The sequence below is a fragment of the Halictus rubicundus genome, chromosome 1, assembly GCF_050948215.1.
Source record: "Halictus rubicundus isolate RS-2024b chromosome 1, iyHalRubi1_principal, whole genome shotgun sequence".
NCBI classification, from domain to species: Eukaryota; Metazoa; Arthropoda; class Insecta; order Hymenoptera; family Halictidae; genus Halictus; species Halictus rubicundus.
Window position 1 is genome coordinate 31,369,015 of NC_135149.1, and position 17,918 is coordinate 31,386,932.

The 17,918-nt window shown below is 40.7% G+C and overlaps 1 protein-coding gene and 1 long non-coding RNA gene across 3 annotated transcripts in view; one reads left to right on the top strand and one right to left on the bottom strand.

The window, feature by feature from the left end:
* The window catches only part of Mwh (multiple wing hairs), a 113,445-nt gene that overhangs the window by 59,962 nt on the left and 35,565 nt on the right, over positions 1 to 17,918 (top strand). For both annotated transcript variants that reach the window (XM_076799627.1, XM_076799636.1), the window contains exon 2: positions 8,842 to 8,914. In XM_076799627.1, coding sequence (XP_076655742.1) covers positions 8,842 to 8,914 — 73 coding nt within the window. The remainder of the gene's footprint in view (positions 1 to 8,841; positions 8,915 to 17,918) is intronic.
* On the bottom strand, positions 291 to 1,817 carry LOC143361985 (uncharacterized). The gene is made up of 2 exons (XR_013083567.1): positions 419 to 1,817; positions 291 to 379 (listed from the first exon to the last, which is right to left on the bottom strand). It is a non-coding gene; the product is annotated as an uncharacterized LOC143361985 (long non-coding RNA).

Below are 17,918 nucleotides of genomic sequence, written 5' to 3' on the forward strand. Positions count from 1 at the left end.
TCTGGGTTTATGGGCCTCGGAGTTGCCCCAGGGTCGAGACCACCTGTTGCTTACAGGTAGTTATCTTGTTTATACTGATTCGAAATTAGAATTTGATCGGTGCATGTCCCCGAGCATCCGAAACGTTCCACGGCGCTGGATAACGTTGCACTTCATAGTTTCCACGAGTACTTGAAACGAGAAAGTGTATAACAATTCTGCTTTTCACCGATAAGAATGTTGAAAAAATTTTGACCCTTTGCATTCGTGCTGTTTCAGCTTCGAAATCAAACATTCCTTCCGACCTAGAAACCGATCCAAGTTACTGATACAATATCTAAATAGTTAATAATTTATTAAGTACAAACAAAGTTAATAATAGCCATTTTTAGTGGCGCCTCTAAGTCGTCATTGTAGTTCAAGGAGTACAGAGCATTACCACTCACTGAATTTAGATTTTTAGGAGATACAAATTTTCTGACCACTCAAATTGCTCCGTGGAGCTCCGAGCAATCTCGAGCACCGTGGCCCCGCCTCCAAGTGTAAACCACGCCCTCTTCCTCCAATTCTTGCCCTTGGAGGCAATCGAAAGCGACCCCAGAGCAAGGATACACCTCCTAAATAGTTGATTATGTGATGGATTAATAAAAGTGAGAGGAAGAGAGAAAATGTGATGTTTTAGGCCAGTCAACTTGCCGCCTGGAGCACCGTGGCCCCGCCTCCAAGTGTAAACCACGCCCTCTTCCTCCAATTCTTGCCCTTGGAGGCAATCGAAAGCGATCTCAGAGCAAGGATACACCTCCTAAATATTTAATTATATGAAGGATTAATAAAAGTGAGAGAAAGAGAGAAGTTGTAATGTTTTAGGCCAGTCAACTTGCCCCGTAGAGCACCGTGGCCCCGCCTCCAAGTGTAAACCACGCCCTCTTCCTCCAATTCTTGCCCTTGGAGGCAATCGAAAGCGATCCCAGAGCAAGGATACATCTCCTAAATAGTTAATTATGTGATGGATTAATAAAAGTGAGAAGATGTAATGTTTTAGGCCAGTCAACTTGCCCCCTAGAGCACCGTGGCCCCGCCTCCAAGTGTAAACCACGCCCTCCTCCTCCAATTCTTGCCCTTGGAGGCAATCGAAAGCGATCTCAGAGCAAGGATACACCTCCTAAATAGTTAATTATGTGATAGGTTAATAAAAGTGAGAGAACGAGAGAAGATGTAATGTTTTAGGCCAGTCAACTTGCCCCGTAGAGCACCGTGGCCCCGCCTCCAAGTGTAAACCACGCCCTCGTTCCTGAACTGTTGCCCCAGAGAGAATATTCAAGCGCTCCCAGAACAAAGCATGTTGCCCATACCTCCCAGATATCTAACTATATTTCAGTGTGATAAAAACGAGAAAGAAAGAGGGGATGGTTCGAAGCAAAAAAGTCACTGGATCCCGGTGGATCTGGCAGTTAAAGGTTTGACGACCACTCGTGTATAATATATGGAAAAACGAGGATCGTTTGATAGGTTGGTACCCTCGCTTTGTGAATCTGGTTAATCGCTTGGATCGCCGGCTCCGTTCCTCGAAGCGGAGAGTCTGCCCGCGCAATAAATGGTAAAACGGCGTTCATTAATGGCACCACCGACGACTGCCAGCTCTTAAAATACGTTAAACAGCCAGCTACTTGGATGGCTTTTACGTTACGCGTTTATGTTGGCCTTAAACGAGGTGCTTCGAGGTGGATAAATAATTTCCACCCCGTTACTGTAACGCGCGACAATTATTGCTAAACGCTGTGCAAACAGTCGCGACATTTTATTAGCGTTATTATGGGCGCGACACGGTCGATATCGTTCTGCTTTAATTTAGGGTCACGCCACCGTTCTCGGGACACTGGAATATTTATTCCGGAAACTATCCTAACGTCTAATGTATGGACTGTGGATCTTTATGCAAACTGAAGATTTTCTGTCTTTCCTTAATAATTTTACCAGGTCAATATATTGTTGCTACTCAATTCTTTCAACGTTTATTCTATGTAAAATTGCACTCATGTTAGAAATGTACAGTGAATTCTCGATATATGTCAACGACGCGGATCTTACCAGCGTCATGTATCGTGCAGGAGACATGTTATGCTTATAACCCTCGGCGTCCGAGGCCTATCATGCTTGGCGACCCCTACCGAGGTACACGGTAGTGGGGATAATTCCGCGACATTTATCATAGAGGCCTTGGCGACATATACAGAGAAAACACTGTACAATGTATTCTCTTCCTTCTTAACATTAATTCTACCGCGATTTCATGTATACCTATTGCGACTTTTACATTTTCGTTTTATTCCGTTTCAATTGTTCTCTAAAATTTCCAAAGGTGCGTTAAAAACTTTGAAAAATATGAAATCTGTTAACGGTGGTCTATAATCAAGAGGACTGACTTCACAGCGAAACCGGACGTTTTCCTGGCGCTGCCAATGGCGCGATTTACGTCCAATAAATTTCAGCTAACTGCGCAATCTGCGTTTCCTCGGCCGGGTCATTTCTGACGTGTTAATTGACCGATCAAACGCGTCCGTGCGGAATTAAAGCGCGAGCAACAGCAAAGGCGGCTCTGATTGGCAGACGTTGATCCGTGGTATGCGCCGGCTATTCCCTCTGAATTATGGCCGATCGCTTATCCTGATCTAGCGGGAGCCTAGATCACGGAAGGAAAATTTAATATAATACCCGCGAAACTTTTTCTCGACGCGTTTTCTCCGAACTCTCGGACTCCGGTTTATGCTCCTGCTGTTCCTGTATGCCGCGTTAAATGGCCCGTAGTTGCTCTTCTCGAATCGCGCGCTGCGCAGTGCCCAGTTTCCCTGTAATCCTGACCGAAAATAATATTTTTATACCGCCGTAAATTATTGGAGTAAATTGCACTAGACCGCGGATTTTACGCATTCATGACAAACACGGGCAATTTAAATCGGGTATTACAAATGTTAACACTAGCTTTACGGAGCACTAAAAGTGACCATTTTGCATCAATTTATAAAAATAACAAGAACAAGCTACCCACATTTTTAACAATATTTTTAAAATATTATAGAGTGCTTCACCTAACTAACGCTTGCTTTTTATAATAGAAAAAAATGGCAGAGGAGAACATTAGTTGGTTCAGGAGGGCAAATATTATGATAGGTAAAAGAATTTCTTCAAGGTTATATTGTTTGAGATTTCAAGGTCATCGAAGTTTTTCTAAATGGAACGATATATTTTTTTTTATTGCTATATGATAGCCGAGGTCAAGACGAATCCGACGACCTGTAATATTATGACCTTCACGTGACCTTGAGTACGAGAAATTCATAAAAGTAGGACACTTGATGTAAACAGTGAGATAACGATGACACGATCCCCCTAGGGTTTCAAGAAATGTTCTTGAACCTTGATTTTTATTTTATTTTATTTTATTACAAATTTTTACATTTGCCTCTCTGAACCAACTTATGTTTTCGTCTGAAATTTTCTTCCATCATAAAAAAACAAGCGAGATATTTTGGATGCTCGAGTTAGGCGAAACACCCTGTATATACCCAAAGAAATAAATTCGCTAAATAATTTCTCACGTATGCATCCTTAGAATCTTAATCATTTTCAGTTAAAAATATTAAACCTAGTGTTAAAGAAGAAAGTATGGTCACTGTTTCCTGCAATCGATGCCAACAATTTTAACAACTAAACCTACCAAGCATGAACAGTATCTGGTAAATATTGCCTTGTAAAAATGGCAACCCTTTTATTGATATTGTCCGTAATTTTCAATGTAATAAATGCTTGGACAAGGAAATTTATTCCACTATTTAATTTTCATTAATTTAATTTTCATTTTCAATATTCCACTAAATTTAATTCCACTATTTTCCATAAATGAATTTCTAGTTTCAATAATTGTAAAATATAAAACCGGTCATTTTGACCGTGGTAGGTTTAGTGTTAAATCATGATTTAGTCATTCGCAAGTAAAATGCAATATATAAATCTTTAACACTAAACCTTAAAAGCAACTAATATATGTTGTCTTATAAAAATGACGAGATTGAATTTACATTCTCTCCTAAATATATCTATTTAATCATTTCCCACGAAAGCACTTTTACAATTTCAGTAATTGTAAAATAACAAAACTGAAACGGTCATTTTGACCGGCGCACAGTGGGCAATTTGGACAAAATCGGATTCAAAATCAAGGAACTTTCGATAGGAATGAGGTAGAGCGATGAAATTTTTTTTAAATTAAAGCTGAACCTTTTTAGAATATGGTAAAAATAGGGAGATTATTACCATCCAATCATTACAACGAAAAAATGACTTCATTACTTTTTGTCACAAAAATCTATTTTTCGCAAAATCCTGAGGTCGTAGACAAATTTTGAGACCAGATTTGAAATCGGCGTGAAAAAATCTATGGGAAATGACGTATAGCATATTAAAAAAAAAAATTTTCCGCGCGTCGTATTGGAAAAACTAAAATTTTCTTGAATTTGTGCGCGTTTAACGAATTTTCTCGAGGTTAACAAACGTTCGTACCACAGTCTCTCTATTTTTCCCATATTCTACAAAGTTGCAGCTTTCATTTAAAAAAAGATTTCATCGCTCTACCTCATTCCTATCGAAAGTCCCTTGATTTTGAATCCGATTTTGTCCAAATTGCCCACTGTGCGGCGCGTACGATGAACCGGCAATTAATGTTGCGTCCGATTCCCTCGTTATTGTCTTCGGTTTCCCTCGGCTTGTTCCCGGTTACAACTCTTTCAGCGGGATTACGCCCCTGAAAAACGTTTAAACGAGCCGGCGCGCGAGAGCCCGTAGCCGTAAATTTGTCCTATTTACCCGTTCGGCGAAACACAGGCTACACGATCCAGCTGTTAGGGTATTTCAAGGAATAACTATGCCTATGAAGAGCCTTCTCGTCGAGCAGGAAAGTGAGGGAGAACAGCGGCAATAAGCCGCGGGGACGCGACACACATGCCCCGGTCCCGTAGTCATCGAAAACCAATTCCTACCGGCCGGATTATAATATTTTCGAGTCATTATCGCTGATGGCCGTACTTACCAGCCTTCGGGGGATTACCTGAATCGACAGGGATTCGTCGAAGGGGCCCCCGGGTAAGGTCACGAGCCGAGAGAGCCGAGCATTACCAGAATATTTCCGATCGAGAGCCGGCGAGATCGAGAAGGAGTAGCAGGCCCCCTTTTCGATCAGTCGATACACGATCATACACGCCGACGCGACGCGGCGCGGCGAGTCGTGACCGGCTCGGTGTTCGTGACTCCTATTATTACACGAGCCTGGCCACGAAATCGACTTTTGCCAAGCCGGCCACGCTGCTCTCTTCTGTCCTCAAGCTGATGCAACGATGCAAGTCCCTTCGGTGCATCTCGTCCAGCCGTGAAAAACCCGACAGATTAACCGGACCGGGACGTGACCGATCGTATCACTCACTGGAGCATCGGTGATGACGTTTATTAAATAATTATGCCGCGATAGCCGCTCCGCTAATTGTACCATCGATACTGGCACTTTGCTGGAGAACGTCAGCGAGTAGTTTGTGCCCTCGGAAAAATTCCCGTGGGGATTTGAAATTCGTCCGAAGCAAAGTCCAATCGTTCTCGTTTTTATTTGTTACAATGTGCTATCTCTGAGCTTCGTTTTTAGCCCTCGAACGTGAACAAATTCCTGCAGGAACATTTTCTAAAATTGCCGCCAAGAGTCCCTTTGAAATCCAGTTAAATTTCTAGTTTTCCCTGAAGCACGCTCTTGCGCTTCTAATTTAAGCCGTGAAAGATGTACAAATTCCTTCCGGGAGAAATATTGCGCACATCAACGTCCTAAAAATAATTAAAAAGTACACTGGGTGGAACGATAGGGATCCGAGATCAATCAGGGAGTATCGCGAGCGTATGCAAGTCTAACGAGTGTTTCCTGTTAATTGCCGAGCAGATCGGCGAGATACTGTAATTTCTCGTTGTGCTGGAAACAATATTTCCGCGATGATTGAGCAGACCGTGACGGGGATTCAATGTTAGAAGGGAAAAGTGTAAAGCAGCGTTCTCTTTGTTTCTTTCTTTTTTTTCCCCCGGGGTTCGAATGGAAGAAGCGACCTTCCTGCTCGCATCGGCGTAGGAATTCCGAGTTCTCCTTTAACGCGACTATTAATTACACAGTTGCCCAGCCATTACTCGTTCCGGGGAAACGTTTCTGGTTCCTCGTATCGCGGCATTACGTTCATTTGCATCCCGTCCGGCCAGCATGAATATTCCGTCGCAACGTTGCACGGTTTAACGCAGCCGGCGCCTAATCAGCCGGCGAGTATACCCAGGGCCAGGTGTGAAAGTCATTAATTAATAAAATTGTTATTGTAAACTCGTTAGGCTAATTGGCGGTGTTTAAAGCGCCGCGGCGCATGATCGTGCGGAGAGGCTCGAACGTGACGGTACCCGTGCGCAACCAGGAGATAAGGATTCTCGGCATTATACCCTTCTCACAAGTATGCCGGCTTTACTCGGACCGTGTAATCTCCGGAAACTGAATTTTAGGCCCTCTCGCCTAACCACCTTCTCCGTACAGCTCTCGATCCTATCGGGACGTATCGAATGAAAGACGAAACACCTTGTAAGCAACCGGCCACGCTCGTCTCCGTTGCGCCGGAACGAAACGAGCGAGCACCGAGAAGGTACCGTTTGAAAATTCCACGCAGGAAATTCCCCGGAGTCGTTCCACAAACTGGACGAGCGCACCTGACGCGATGCGACAAGATGCGACGCGTGCAACTTCCTAATTAACTGCATCGTTGCGCCACCGCGCAGCGTTTCGACCACGAAACACACTGGCCACGCACGAGCTTCTTCTTCTTCTTGTTCTTCTTGTTTTCTGCTTCTTCTTCGTCTTCTTCTTCTTCTTCTTCTTCTTCTTGCGGCGCGTCGCTGAATATCGGCGAGGCGTCGAGCGATTAATCGCTGGAATCCGGACCAAAAACTCGCACACTGATTTTAATGCTCCGTTTCGCCGGTCGCTCTTTTTGCACGATGGTCACGGTCCCCAGGTGCCTTTTTAACATCCTGATTCTTCATCGACAGAAGCATTTGTTTATCGCGAAAATCATTTTGTTCGAATCTTCGCAAACTCGTCACAGAAGCATTTGTTTACTGCGAAAATCATTTTGTTCGAATCTTCGCGAACTCGTTACAGAAGCATTTGTTTACCGCAGAAATCATTTTGTTCGAATCTGTGCAAACTCGTTACAAAAGTCGAGATAAAGGACTTGTTCCTTTTTGCAAACTGAGAGGGTCCTGCTGCATTCTTGGACCTCTTGCGAAGAGAAAGGACGGGTTTATTATAAAAATAATTTTATCTCAATTCTTTTAGATCATTTTGTATAAAATAAAATAAAAGACAATTTTATTTCGCAAGCAACACTTCTAAAATATTTTTATGCCATATAAGCATCAGAATGAAAGATGAATTTCTTTCACAAACTGGAAGATTCCTTACAGTGAAAATAAAATGAACACATCACTTGAGCCGTTTATTTCGAAAGTGGTTGAAAATTAATGACACGTAAAAATTCCACAAATGTTTTTTTATAGAAATTGAAAAAGGACATCGAAGTCCATAAACTGAGATATTTAAGGATTTGTGTTTCAATAAAATTAAAAATATACGTATAGGATACCAATGTGTCATACTGCTTCAGTGTATGTAAAAGAGTTCAATTTACAGTTCCTGTTAAAATAATAACAATTATTAACACTAAACCTACCAAACACGAAACTTATAAAAGTGAAACGTCTTATAGAAGGAAGAAGATTGAATTTACTTAAACTCTGTACGATTTTCATTATAATATGTGCTTAAATAAAGAAGTCAATTCAGTAGTTTCCTATAAAACGGTGTATATAATTTCAGTAATTGTTAAATAGAAAACCGGTCATTTTGACCATAGTAGGTTTAGTGTTAAGTGAATAATATGTGTTTTCTTACCAAAAATGGAGTCAAACCACTTTCAAAGTTAACAACCGGATTCGTTATAAAATTTATAATACTCGATTTACTTTGTATATCTTTGCAACACTTCAAACACACAATTTATGCGATTCAGGACATTTTCTAGCTACATAAATTACATAATAATTTATTGCTCATCTACATCTTGTGTGTGCGGGAGGGATTTGAAGAAGTCATGTTGTCCCGATGGTATGTGTCGTAGTAAGTGCATCATGTCCTTGTATTTCATTAAGTTTTCATTAAATTTGTCTGTATTCAATAAATTGCTACAAAAGGGTCCCTTCTGATCCACATTAGAATCATCATTGTATCGCACGCCGAACCAATTGTTTAACGAGTCAAGATTCTGTAGATAAGGTAGAGTGACCAAGTTACCGACATAAATAGGCGAAAAATGGTTTCACGTGCCTCGACTTTTCGTCCTTATATGACAAAATGTTGTATCTATGGACTTTCCGTTCACGCTTCGAGTAACCGGAAGTTTGTACACAAACAGAGGTCACAGAGGTCGCATCGCCTAAACTAAAAGTCTAATGTCGGTCCCCTGGGACCGACGCCGCCTAAACTAAAAGTATAATGTCGGTCCCCCGGGACCGACGCAGCGCTTATCTGCGTCAGGACAAAAGTATTCCCAGTTGTGTGTACGAAAGCGTTTTTAATCGAGGACGAGACGAGCGAGCGAGGCGACAGGAACAGCGCCTAATCGCTGTTGAATCATTCAGTGGCTTCACACGCGTTGGCCCGACGCTTGCTCTCGCCTCGGATTGAATATTCATAGAGCGCCGGCTCATTAATCATTATTAAATCCGTTCGTTTTTGTCTTTCAGCGAGTCGGACATGGCGCCGAACGCGGAGGAGGAGCTGCTGGTAGTGAAGCCGTGGGGATTGCAACCGGAAAAGGTCAGTACACTGATGGCGGAGGCAGAGGCGATACCGAAAGGATCGTTGCACGATAGAAGTTCCTCTCCTATCCTCATCCCACGATAGGAGAGAGAGAGAGAGAGAGAGAGAGAGAGAGAAAATAAAAAACCTAGGAAAAGAAGGGAAATCGCGTTAAGTTAGATGGCGGCGAGACAAGCGAGTCGCGCGGGGTGTTCAAGCTCAGCCAGGATGTTTTCGATTAGCATATCTTCCAGCATTCAGTCAATATAGGGTGTACAGAGGCGGTCAGGTAGGTGTATAAGTGTCCGGCTAGTCGTTTTTGTCGAGGACGATGTCGTGAGAACCAAGGAGGTTCGATAAACGGGCCAGAAATGTGTTAAAGGAAGAAGATTACAGGCAGTTATCCGCCTAGAATAGGCTTGTTCTCTATCATAATCCCGGCAGTTCTAATCTATTTGTCGTAACCGCCGCGAAAATCGTCGCATTATGCGATCGGATCGATTTGCGCTATTTTGCGCCGCGAACACGTCCTACGCCGCGACCAGCATCGCTACGTTCCGGGAAGGATCTGCAATATCCCTGCTGCATCATGCTATTTACCAAACCGATCCTCGCTTCACGCTTACCTACCTTAGAGGCAACACTTGGAATAACAAAGAGCTTAGAATCGCAAAAATCGCTTCCCAAATTAATCCTTCAGCATCATTTTCCTTCAGAAGAAAGCAAGTAAAACTCTTAGAGTTCTCAAAAATCGCTTCCCAAATTAACTCTTCAGGATCATTTTCCTTCAGAAGAAAACAAGTAAAACTCTTAGAGTTCTCAAAGATCGCTTCCCAAATTAATCCTTCAGGATCATTTTCCTTTAGTAGAAAGCAAGTAAACCTCTTAGAGTTCTCAAAAATCGCTTCCCAAATTAACTCTTCAGGATCATTTTCCTTCAGAAGAAAACAAGTAAAACTCTTAGAGTTCTCAAATATCGCTTTCCAAATTAATGCTTCAGGATCATTTTCCTTCAGAAGAAAGCAAGTAAAACTCTTAGAGTTCTCAAAGATCGCTTCCCAAATTAATCCTTCAGGATCATTTTACTTTAGTAGAAAGCAAGTAAAACTCTTAGAGTTCTCAAAAATCGCTTCCCAAATTAATCTTTCAGGATCATTTTCCTTCAGAAGAAAGCAAGAAAACTCTTAGAGTTCTCAAAGATCGCTTCCCCAATTAATCCTTTAGGATCATTTTACTTTAGTAGAAAGCAACTAAAACTCTTAGAATTCTCAAATATCGCTTCCCAAATTAATCCTTCAGGATCATTTTCCTTTAGTAGAAAGCAAGTAAAACTCTTAGAGTTCTCAAAAATCGCTTCCCAAATTAACTCTTCAGGATCATTTTCCTTCAGAAGAAAACAAGTAAAACTCTTAGAGTTCTCAAATATCGCTTCCCAAATTAACTCTTCAGGATCATTTTCCTTTAGAAGAAAGCAACTAAAACTCTTAGAGTTCTCAAATATCGCTTCCCAAATTAATCCTTCAGCATCATTTTCCTTTAGTAGAAAGCAAGTAAAACTCTAAGAGTTCTCAAAAATCGCTTCCCAAATTAACTCTTCAGGATCATTTTCCTTTAGTAGAAAGCAAGTAAAACTCTTAGAGTTCTCAAAAATCGCTTCCCAAATTAACTCTTCAGGATCATTTTCCTTTAGTAGAAAGCAAGTAAAACTCTTAGAGTTCTCAAAGATCGCTTCCCAAATTAATCCTTCAGGATCATTTTACTTTAGTAGAAAGCAAGTAAAACTCTTAGAGTTCTCAAAAATCGCTTCCCAAATTAATCTTTCAGGATCATTTTCCTTCAGAAGAAAGCAAGTAAAACTCTTAGAGTTCTCAAAGATCGCTTCCCAAATTAATCCTTCAGGATCATTTTACTTTAGTAGAAAGCAAGTAAAACTCTTAGAGTTCTCAAAAATCGCTTCCCAAATTAATCCTTCAGGATCATTTTCCTTCAGAAGAATGCAACTAAAACTCTTAGAGTTCTCAAAAACTGTCCCCAAATTAATCCTTCAGGATCATTTTCCTTTAGTAGAAAGCAAGTAAAACTCTTAGAGTTCTCAAAAATCGCTTCCCAAATTAACTCTTCAGGATCATTTTCCTTTAGTAGAAAGCAAGTAAAACTCTTAGAGTTCTCAAAGATCGCTTCCCAAATTAATCCTTCAGGATCATTTTACTTTAGTAGAAAGCAAGTAAAACTCTTAGAGTTCTCAAAAATCGCTTCCCAAATTAATCTTTCAGGATCATTTTCCTTCAGAAGAAAGCAAGTAAAACTCTTAGAGTTCTCAAAGATCGCTTCCCAAATTAATCCTTCAGGATCATTTTACTTTAGTAGAAAGCAAGTAAAACTCTTAGAGTTCTCAAAAATCGCTTCCCAAATTAATCCTTCAGGATCATTTTCCTTCAGAAGAATGCAACTAAAACTCTTAGAGTTCTCAAAAACTGTCCCCAAATTAATCCTTCAGGATCATTTTCCTTCAGAAGAAAGCAAGTAAAACTCTTAGAGTTCTCAAAGATCGCTTCCCAAATTAATCCTTCAGGATCATTTTACTTTAGTAGAAAGCAAGTAAAACTCTTAGAGTTCTCAAAAATCGCTTCCCAAATTAATCTTTCAGGATCATTTTCCTTCAGAAGAAAGCAAGAAAACTCTTAGAGTTCTCAAAGATCGCTTCCCCAATTAATCCTTTAGGATCATTTTACTTTAGTAGAAAGCAACTAAAACTCTTAGAATTCTCAAATATCGCTTCCCAAATTAATCCTTCAGGATCATTTTCCTTTAGTAGAAAGCAAGTAAAACTCTTAGAGTTCTCAAAAATCGCTTCCCAAATTAACTCTTCAGGATCATTTTCCTTCAGAAGAAAACAAGTAAAACTCTTAGAGTTCTCAAATATCGCTTCCCAAATTAACTCTTCAGGATCATTTTCCTTTAGAAGAAAGCAACTAAAACTCTTAGAGTTCTCAAATATCGCTTCCCAAATTAATCCTTCAGCATCATTTTCCTTTAGTAGAAAGCAAGTAAAACTCTAAGAGTTCTCAAAAATCGCTTCCCAAATTAACTCTTCAGGATCATTTTCCTTTAGTAGAAAGCAAGTAAAACTCTTAGAGTTCTCAAAAATCGCTTCCCAAATTAACTCTTCAGGATCATTTTCCTTTAGTAGAAAGCAAGTAAAACTCTTAGAGTTCTCAAAGATCGCTTCCCAAATTAATCCTTCAGGATCATTTTACTTTAGTAGAAAGCAAGTAAAACTCTTAGAGTTCTCAAAAATCGCTTCCCAAATTAATCTTTCAGGATCATTTTCCTTCAGAAGAAAGCAAGTAAAACTCTTAGAGTTCTCAAAGATCGCTTCCCAAATTAATCCTTCAGGATCATTTTACTTTAGTAGAAAGCAAGTAAAACTCTTAGAGTTCTCAAAAATCGCTTCCCAAATTAATCCTTCAGGATCATTTTCCTTCAGAAGAATGCAACTAAAACTCTTAGAGTTCTCAAAAACTGTCCCCAAATTAATCCTTCAGGATCATTTTCCTTTAGTAGAAAGCAAGTAAAACTCTTAGAGTTCTCAAAAATCGCTTCCCAAATTAACTCTTCAGGATCATTTTCCTTTAGTAGAAAGCAAGTAAAACTCTTAGAGTTCTCAAAGATCGCTTCCCAAATTAATCCTTCAGGATCATTTTACTTTAGTAGAAAGCAAGTAAAACTCTTAGAGTTCTCAAAAATCGCTTCCCAAATTAACTCTTCAGGATCATTTTCCTTTAGTAGAAAGCAAGTAAAACTCTTAGAGTTCTCAAAAATCGCTTCCCAAATTAACTCTTCAGGATCATTTTCCTTTAGTAGAAAGCAAGTAAAACTCTTAGAGTTCTCAAAGATCGCTTCCCAAATTAATCCTTCAGGATCATTTTACTTTAGTAGAAAGCAAGTAAAACTCTTAGAGTTCTCAAAAATCGCTTCCCAAATTAATCTTTCAGGATCATTTTCCTTCAGAAGAAAGCAAGTAAAACTCTTAGAGTTCTCAAATATCGCTTCCCAAATTAACTCTTCAGGATCATTTTCCTTTAGTAGAAAGCAGGTAAGACTCTTAGAGTTCTCAAAAATCGCTTCCCAAATTAATCCTTCAGGATCATTTTCCTTCAGAAGAATGCAACTAAAACTCTTAGAGTTCTCAAAAACTGTCCCCAAATTAATGCTTCAGGATCATTTTCCTTCAGAAGAAAGTAACTGAAACTGTTCGAAGCGCTGCCGCGTCAGCTTCCTTCGCGGAAAGAATTAGCACGCCGACAATTCCAGGAAGAATCTTCTGGAAATCGTTCTTCAATCTATCCACGAAATAAATAGCTCGAGCTCGACTCCTCCGAGGGAAAAATCGGTAAGCATTCGGCGATTTCGTTCGAGAAGAAAATTCCCGATCGCGAGCCACTCGGTTCGCGTGCCGAATAAATCGTCCGAGACATCGGAAAACAGAGGATTAAAATTCCTCGGAGTGTTGCCACGGCAATATCTTCCGTCGTCGGAAGCAATCGCTTCGCCATCGATCCCAAGAAGGGATCCCGATCCTGAAAATCAGCCGGCGATCTAGTTACCAAATGAATTGTCCACGTCGTTAGAAGCGAATCGGCCGGGATTCCTCGAAGTTTTGCCGCCGGTAATTTCCTCCGGCAGCGGAACTTCCAGGAAGGAACTCGTCGATCCACTTACCAAACGAATCGTGTTCGATTCCTCGCGCGAGCAACAACAACAAGAAGAAGAAGAAGGAGAAGAAAAAAGAGCGGAAAAAAGGAGGAATCGAAATTCTTCGAAGCATTTAGGAATTTGCTCCGGGTAGAGCGCGGCGCACAAATGAAACGATCCGCGGCTGACCAACTCATGAATACCTGTTCGCATAATTCCGCCGATTAATTATGCATGCCGCATACCATTCGACCGCTCAATTTATAAACCGCTGTTTTGTCCCAGCGCTGTCTCGCAGGCCCTACGGAAAGAATCGCGTGTTGTCCGGGACGTTTAAACCGACTGTACGGATTTAATATCCGGACGTGCATTAACGTGCATCCGAGGATGCATCGAATTCTGCGGCCCTCGATCGCCCTGAACGCATTTGTACAAGTCGCCGGCCTGCGAGGGAGGCGATTTGTCAACGGCCCGGTGATTAACACCCGCGAATCATCCACGGTGCAGACTATTAACCCCTTGCACTGTCATTTGTTTCATGGGCGCGCCGATTGTGACTTCTTTCATGTCCGAAACGTCCTAGGAAGGACACGTTGCCGTTTCGTTTCTGAAACAATTCTTTTTCGTTTTCTGAAGAACAACCGCATGCAAAATAAAAATTGTCTGCATCAAGTGCAAGACAAAGTAGTCGTTTAGTAGCTTCTTCCTCTCTTGAATAATCCTAGAAAATTTAACACTAGATTTACGGAACCCGTCAATATGACGGATTCTAATATTTTTAACTTAAAATTATTAAGATTCCAACGATGCATACATGAGAAATTATTTAGCAAATCTATTTCTTTGGGTATACATTATTGTAAAAATGTTGCTAAAAATGTGGGTAGCAGGTTCTTGTTATTTTTACAAAGTAATGCAAAATAATCTCTGTTAGTGCTCCGTAAACGTAGTGTTAAAATAGCACATCGCGACAGTCATACAATTTTTTGGAACCCTTTATTGCACCTTTTTTTGTAAATTGCACCATTCTTATTCACACGTTGCCCGCTACGTCGGCCATATGAGGGTGACGCAATTTTTCGTCTAATGTTCAAACTTAACTTTTCTCGTTACAGTGAATTCTCGATATATGTCAATAACAACGGGTCATGCCAACGACATATATGGTCCAGGAGACATATTCGAGCCGTGTTATGTCTACCGAGACCACTCGAGCTTCGTGACCCCTCACGGGCTATACCCCGCGGTAGTGGGGATAATTACGCGACGTTTATCATCCACGCCTTGACGACATATATAGTGTATTCAACCTAACTCGAGCATCTACAATATCTCGCTTGTTTTTTATAATAGAAGAAAATGGCAGAGGAAAACATTAGTTGGTTCAGGAGAATTTGATTGGATTGGCAAAAGAATTTTCAAGCTAATTTTGAACCTAAAATGGTTCAAGAATTAATTTACTATGACAAGCTTCAACTTTACATCTTTAATTCAAGCGTATTATTTTGATTTCGTAGGATTTTCGGATTGTTCAATCAAAAACTTTCTAGACAAGCATTCAGCTTCGTTACTTCTCCTCTTCAGACTTTGTTTCTCTCCTGATCACTAAAAAAATAATCTCGACGCCGTAAAAATGTTAAAATATTTGAAACTCTCAGGAATTTTCGCGGACAGGAGGAAAGAAATCGCCGACAGATTTATGCTCGCGGTTAACGAAACGGAATGCGCGTTGACAAGCGACACCGGTTCTTGATCCCGATCGTCCGTGAAAGTCGCTACTTTTACCGAATTCTTTGGTTTAATTGAGCCGAAGTAGGCGCGAACACCGGTACGAAATTAGATCAACGGTATCAGCACGGTGTATCCTGGCCGCGTTCCCGATTTCAAAACAAATAATCTCTTCTTTTCCGTGGACGTTGGATGCTCGTTTTTCACGGATAAACGACACCAACGGTGACAAATCGATGACCGCTCGCGAGCAACGCACGAAAGCGTGACGTTCACGTGTATGTAGGTTGCCCGTGAGTTTGTTTGTTTTGTTTCGCATGAATCCTCTTCGACGGTGGATCTGGGTGGATCTCCTCTTCGGGCTCTTCCTCCTCGTCTCTTCTGGCCACGGATCGCGAGCAACGTTATTTTCGTCGACAGGCTGCCTAATTACCTGCATAATTACAACGGTTACGTCCGAACCCTTCTCGACCTAACGATTTCCTGTAGCGAGGGATACCGTTCCGCGAATGAAAAACCGCCGGGCTACGAAACATGATTGATCTGTGCGCGAGTCCACTCTATCCACGCCATTAGACAATTTACGTGTCCGCGATATCGCACATCCCGGAAAGGAACTCTAATTACTTTGTCCTTTTCTAGGGGAAAACCGTTAACCGACGATGGTGTCGGGTCACTTCCTTCTGTCGATACTGGACACCACGAAGACTTCAAAACCCTCGGTTGCAAACATTATTCGGCTATGGTTGCTGCACAATGAAAAATCAGAGAAATCAGAGATGCTGCGGTCAAAGTGTCAGGTCATTTTAGGACACCCTTTATAATCCGCAGTCCAGTCTGACTAGACTCTAGGCTTTAGGCTAAACTGTTAGGCTTGTTTCACGAAGAAGAAGGCCCTGTGTGGTTCAACTTTTTCGTGCGATCGCAGGATGAGCGTCCGCGACACAGAAACTCGGTTTCTGTTTTCTTATTATTAGGAAATCTCTTATGAGATTTATTATTACATAATGCTTAGTACGGAGTATTACAAAGTATATGGTATGGTATAACGAAAACGTTAGTAACCGTATAAAAAGAAACAAAGATTCTTAGGCACGTAGGTTACATGTATTTAGAAAGGCTATTATTAGGTCGGCAAGAAAGTAATTTCGGTATTTTTAGGTGAAATAAAATCCAATTTTTTTATCAAAGCAATGAACTTTAATCAATAAAATATTTTCCATCTTGTTCTATGATCTTTTGCCATGCTTCTGGTAGCTTCATAATTCCGCGCTCATAAAACTTCTGATCCTTTTCGGTGAAAAACTGATCCAAGTGCGATTTCAGACCATCATCATTAGCGAAAGTTTTACCATTCAAAGAGTTTTGTAAACTTCGGAATAAATGATAATCTGATGGTGCAATGTCAGGGCTATACGGTGGATGTGACATCACTTCCCAACCAAGCTCCAATAACTTTTCACGTGTTACCAAAGATGTGTGTGGCCTAGCGTTATCATGGTGGAACACGATTCCTTTGCGATTTGCCAATTCTGGCCGTTTTTCTTTGATTGCTATGTCCAGTTTTGTTAGTTGTCGACAATAAACATCTGAATTGATGGTTTGGTTCCTTGGGAGAAGCTCAAAATACACAATACCTTTGTAATCCCACCAAACTGACAACATGATCTTCTTTTGGTGGAATTCAGCTTTCGGCGTGGTTTGGGCTGATTCATCACGCTTGGACCATGATCGTTTTCGAGTTGTGTTATTGCAAACAACCCATTTCTCATCACCAGTGATGATTCGCTTCAGAAAAGGGTCGATTTCATTTCGTTTGAGATACATATCGCATATGTCGATGCGTTGCGTTAAGTGAATTTCTTTCAATTCGCGTGGAACCCAAATATCGAGCTTCTTAACGATTCCGAGACTTTTTAATCGATATTCTATAGTTGTATGCGAGACATTTAACCTGTCTGCAATCTCTCGGATAGTTATATGACGATCCGATTCGATAATGGCTTTCATTTGGTCATCCTCAACTTCAGATGGTGGACCAGAACGTTGGTCGCCTTCAAGTGAGAAATTTCCAGAACGGAATTTTTTAAACCAATTCTGGCACGTGCGTTCTGTTAAGCAATCCACACCATAAACTTCACATGTATCTTTGTGAGCCTCGGCAGCTTGTTTACCTCTACGGAAATAAAAAAGCAATATGTGCCTATAATGTTCGTTTTTGCACTCCATGTTCAAATTGACACAGAACTAATAATTTTAATCAAAATTGCGTGTAATTTGCTTCAAAAGTAACCTAAAAGATGCAGTTATGAAATGTCAGAAAGAAAACAAATGCAACGTTAACAGAAGTCAATCAAACAAAACATAAAGCCATCTATTAGTGAAAACCGAAATTACTTTCTTGCCAACCTAATAAATATAATAGAGGACTAAGAACCCCTCCCTGAGGTACTCCTTCAAATGAAAGTCTTGGGTTATCACAAGAAAGAGCTGAGAATATCAATCTTTCATAAGTTATGAAGTGTATTTTCAGTACAGTAATTGAACAACCTACGGCAGCAAGTCTGGAAAGCAAGATATTTAAGTTAATATTATCAAA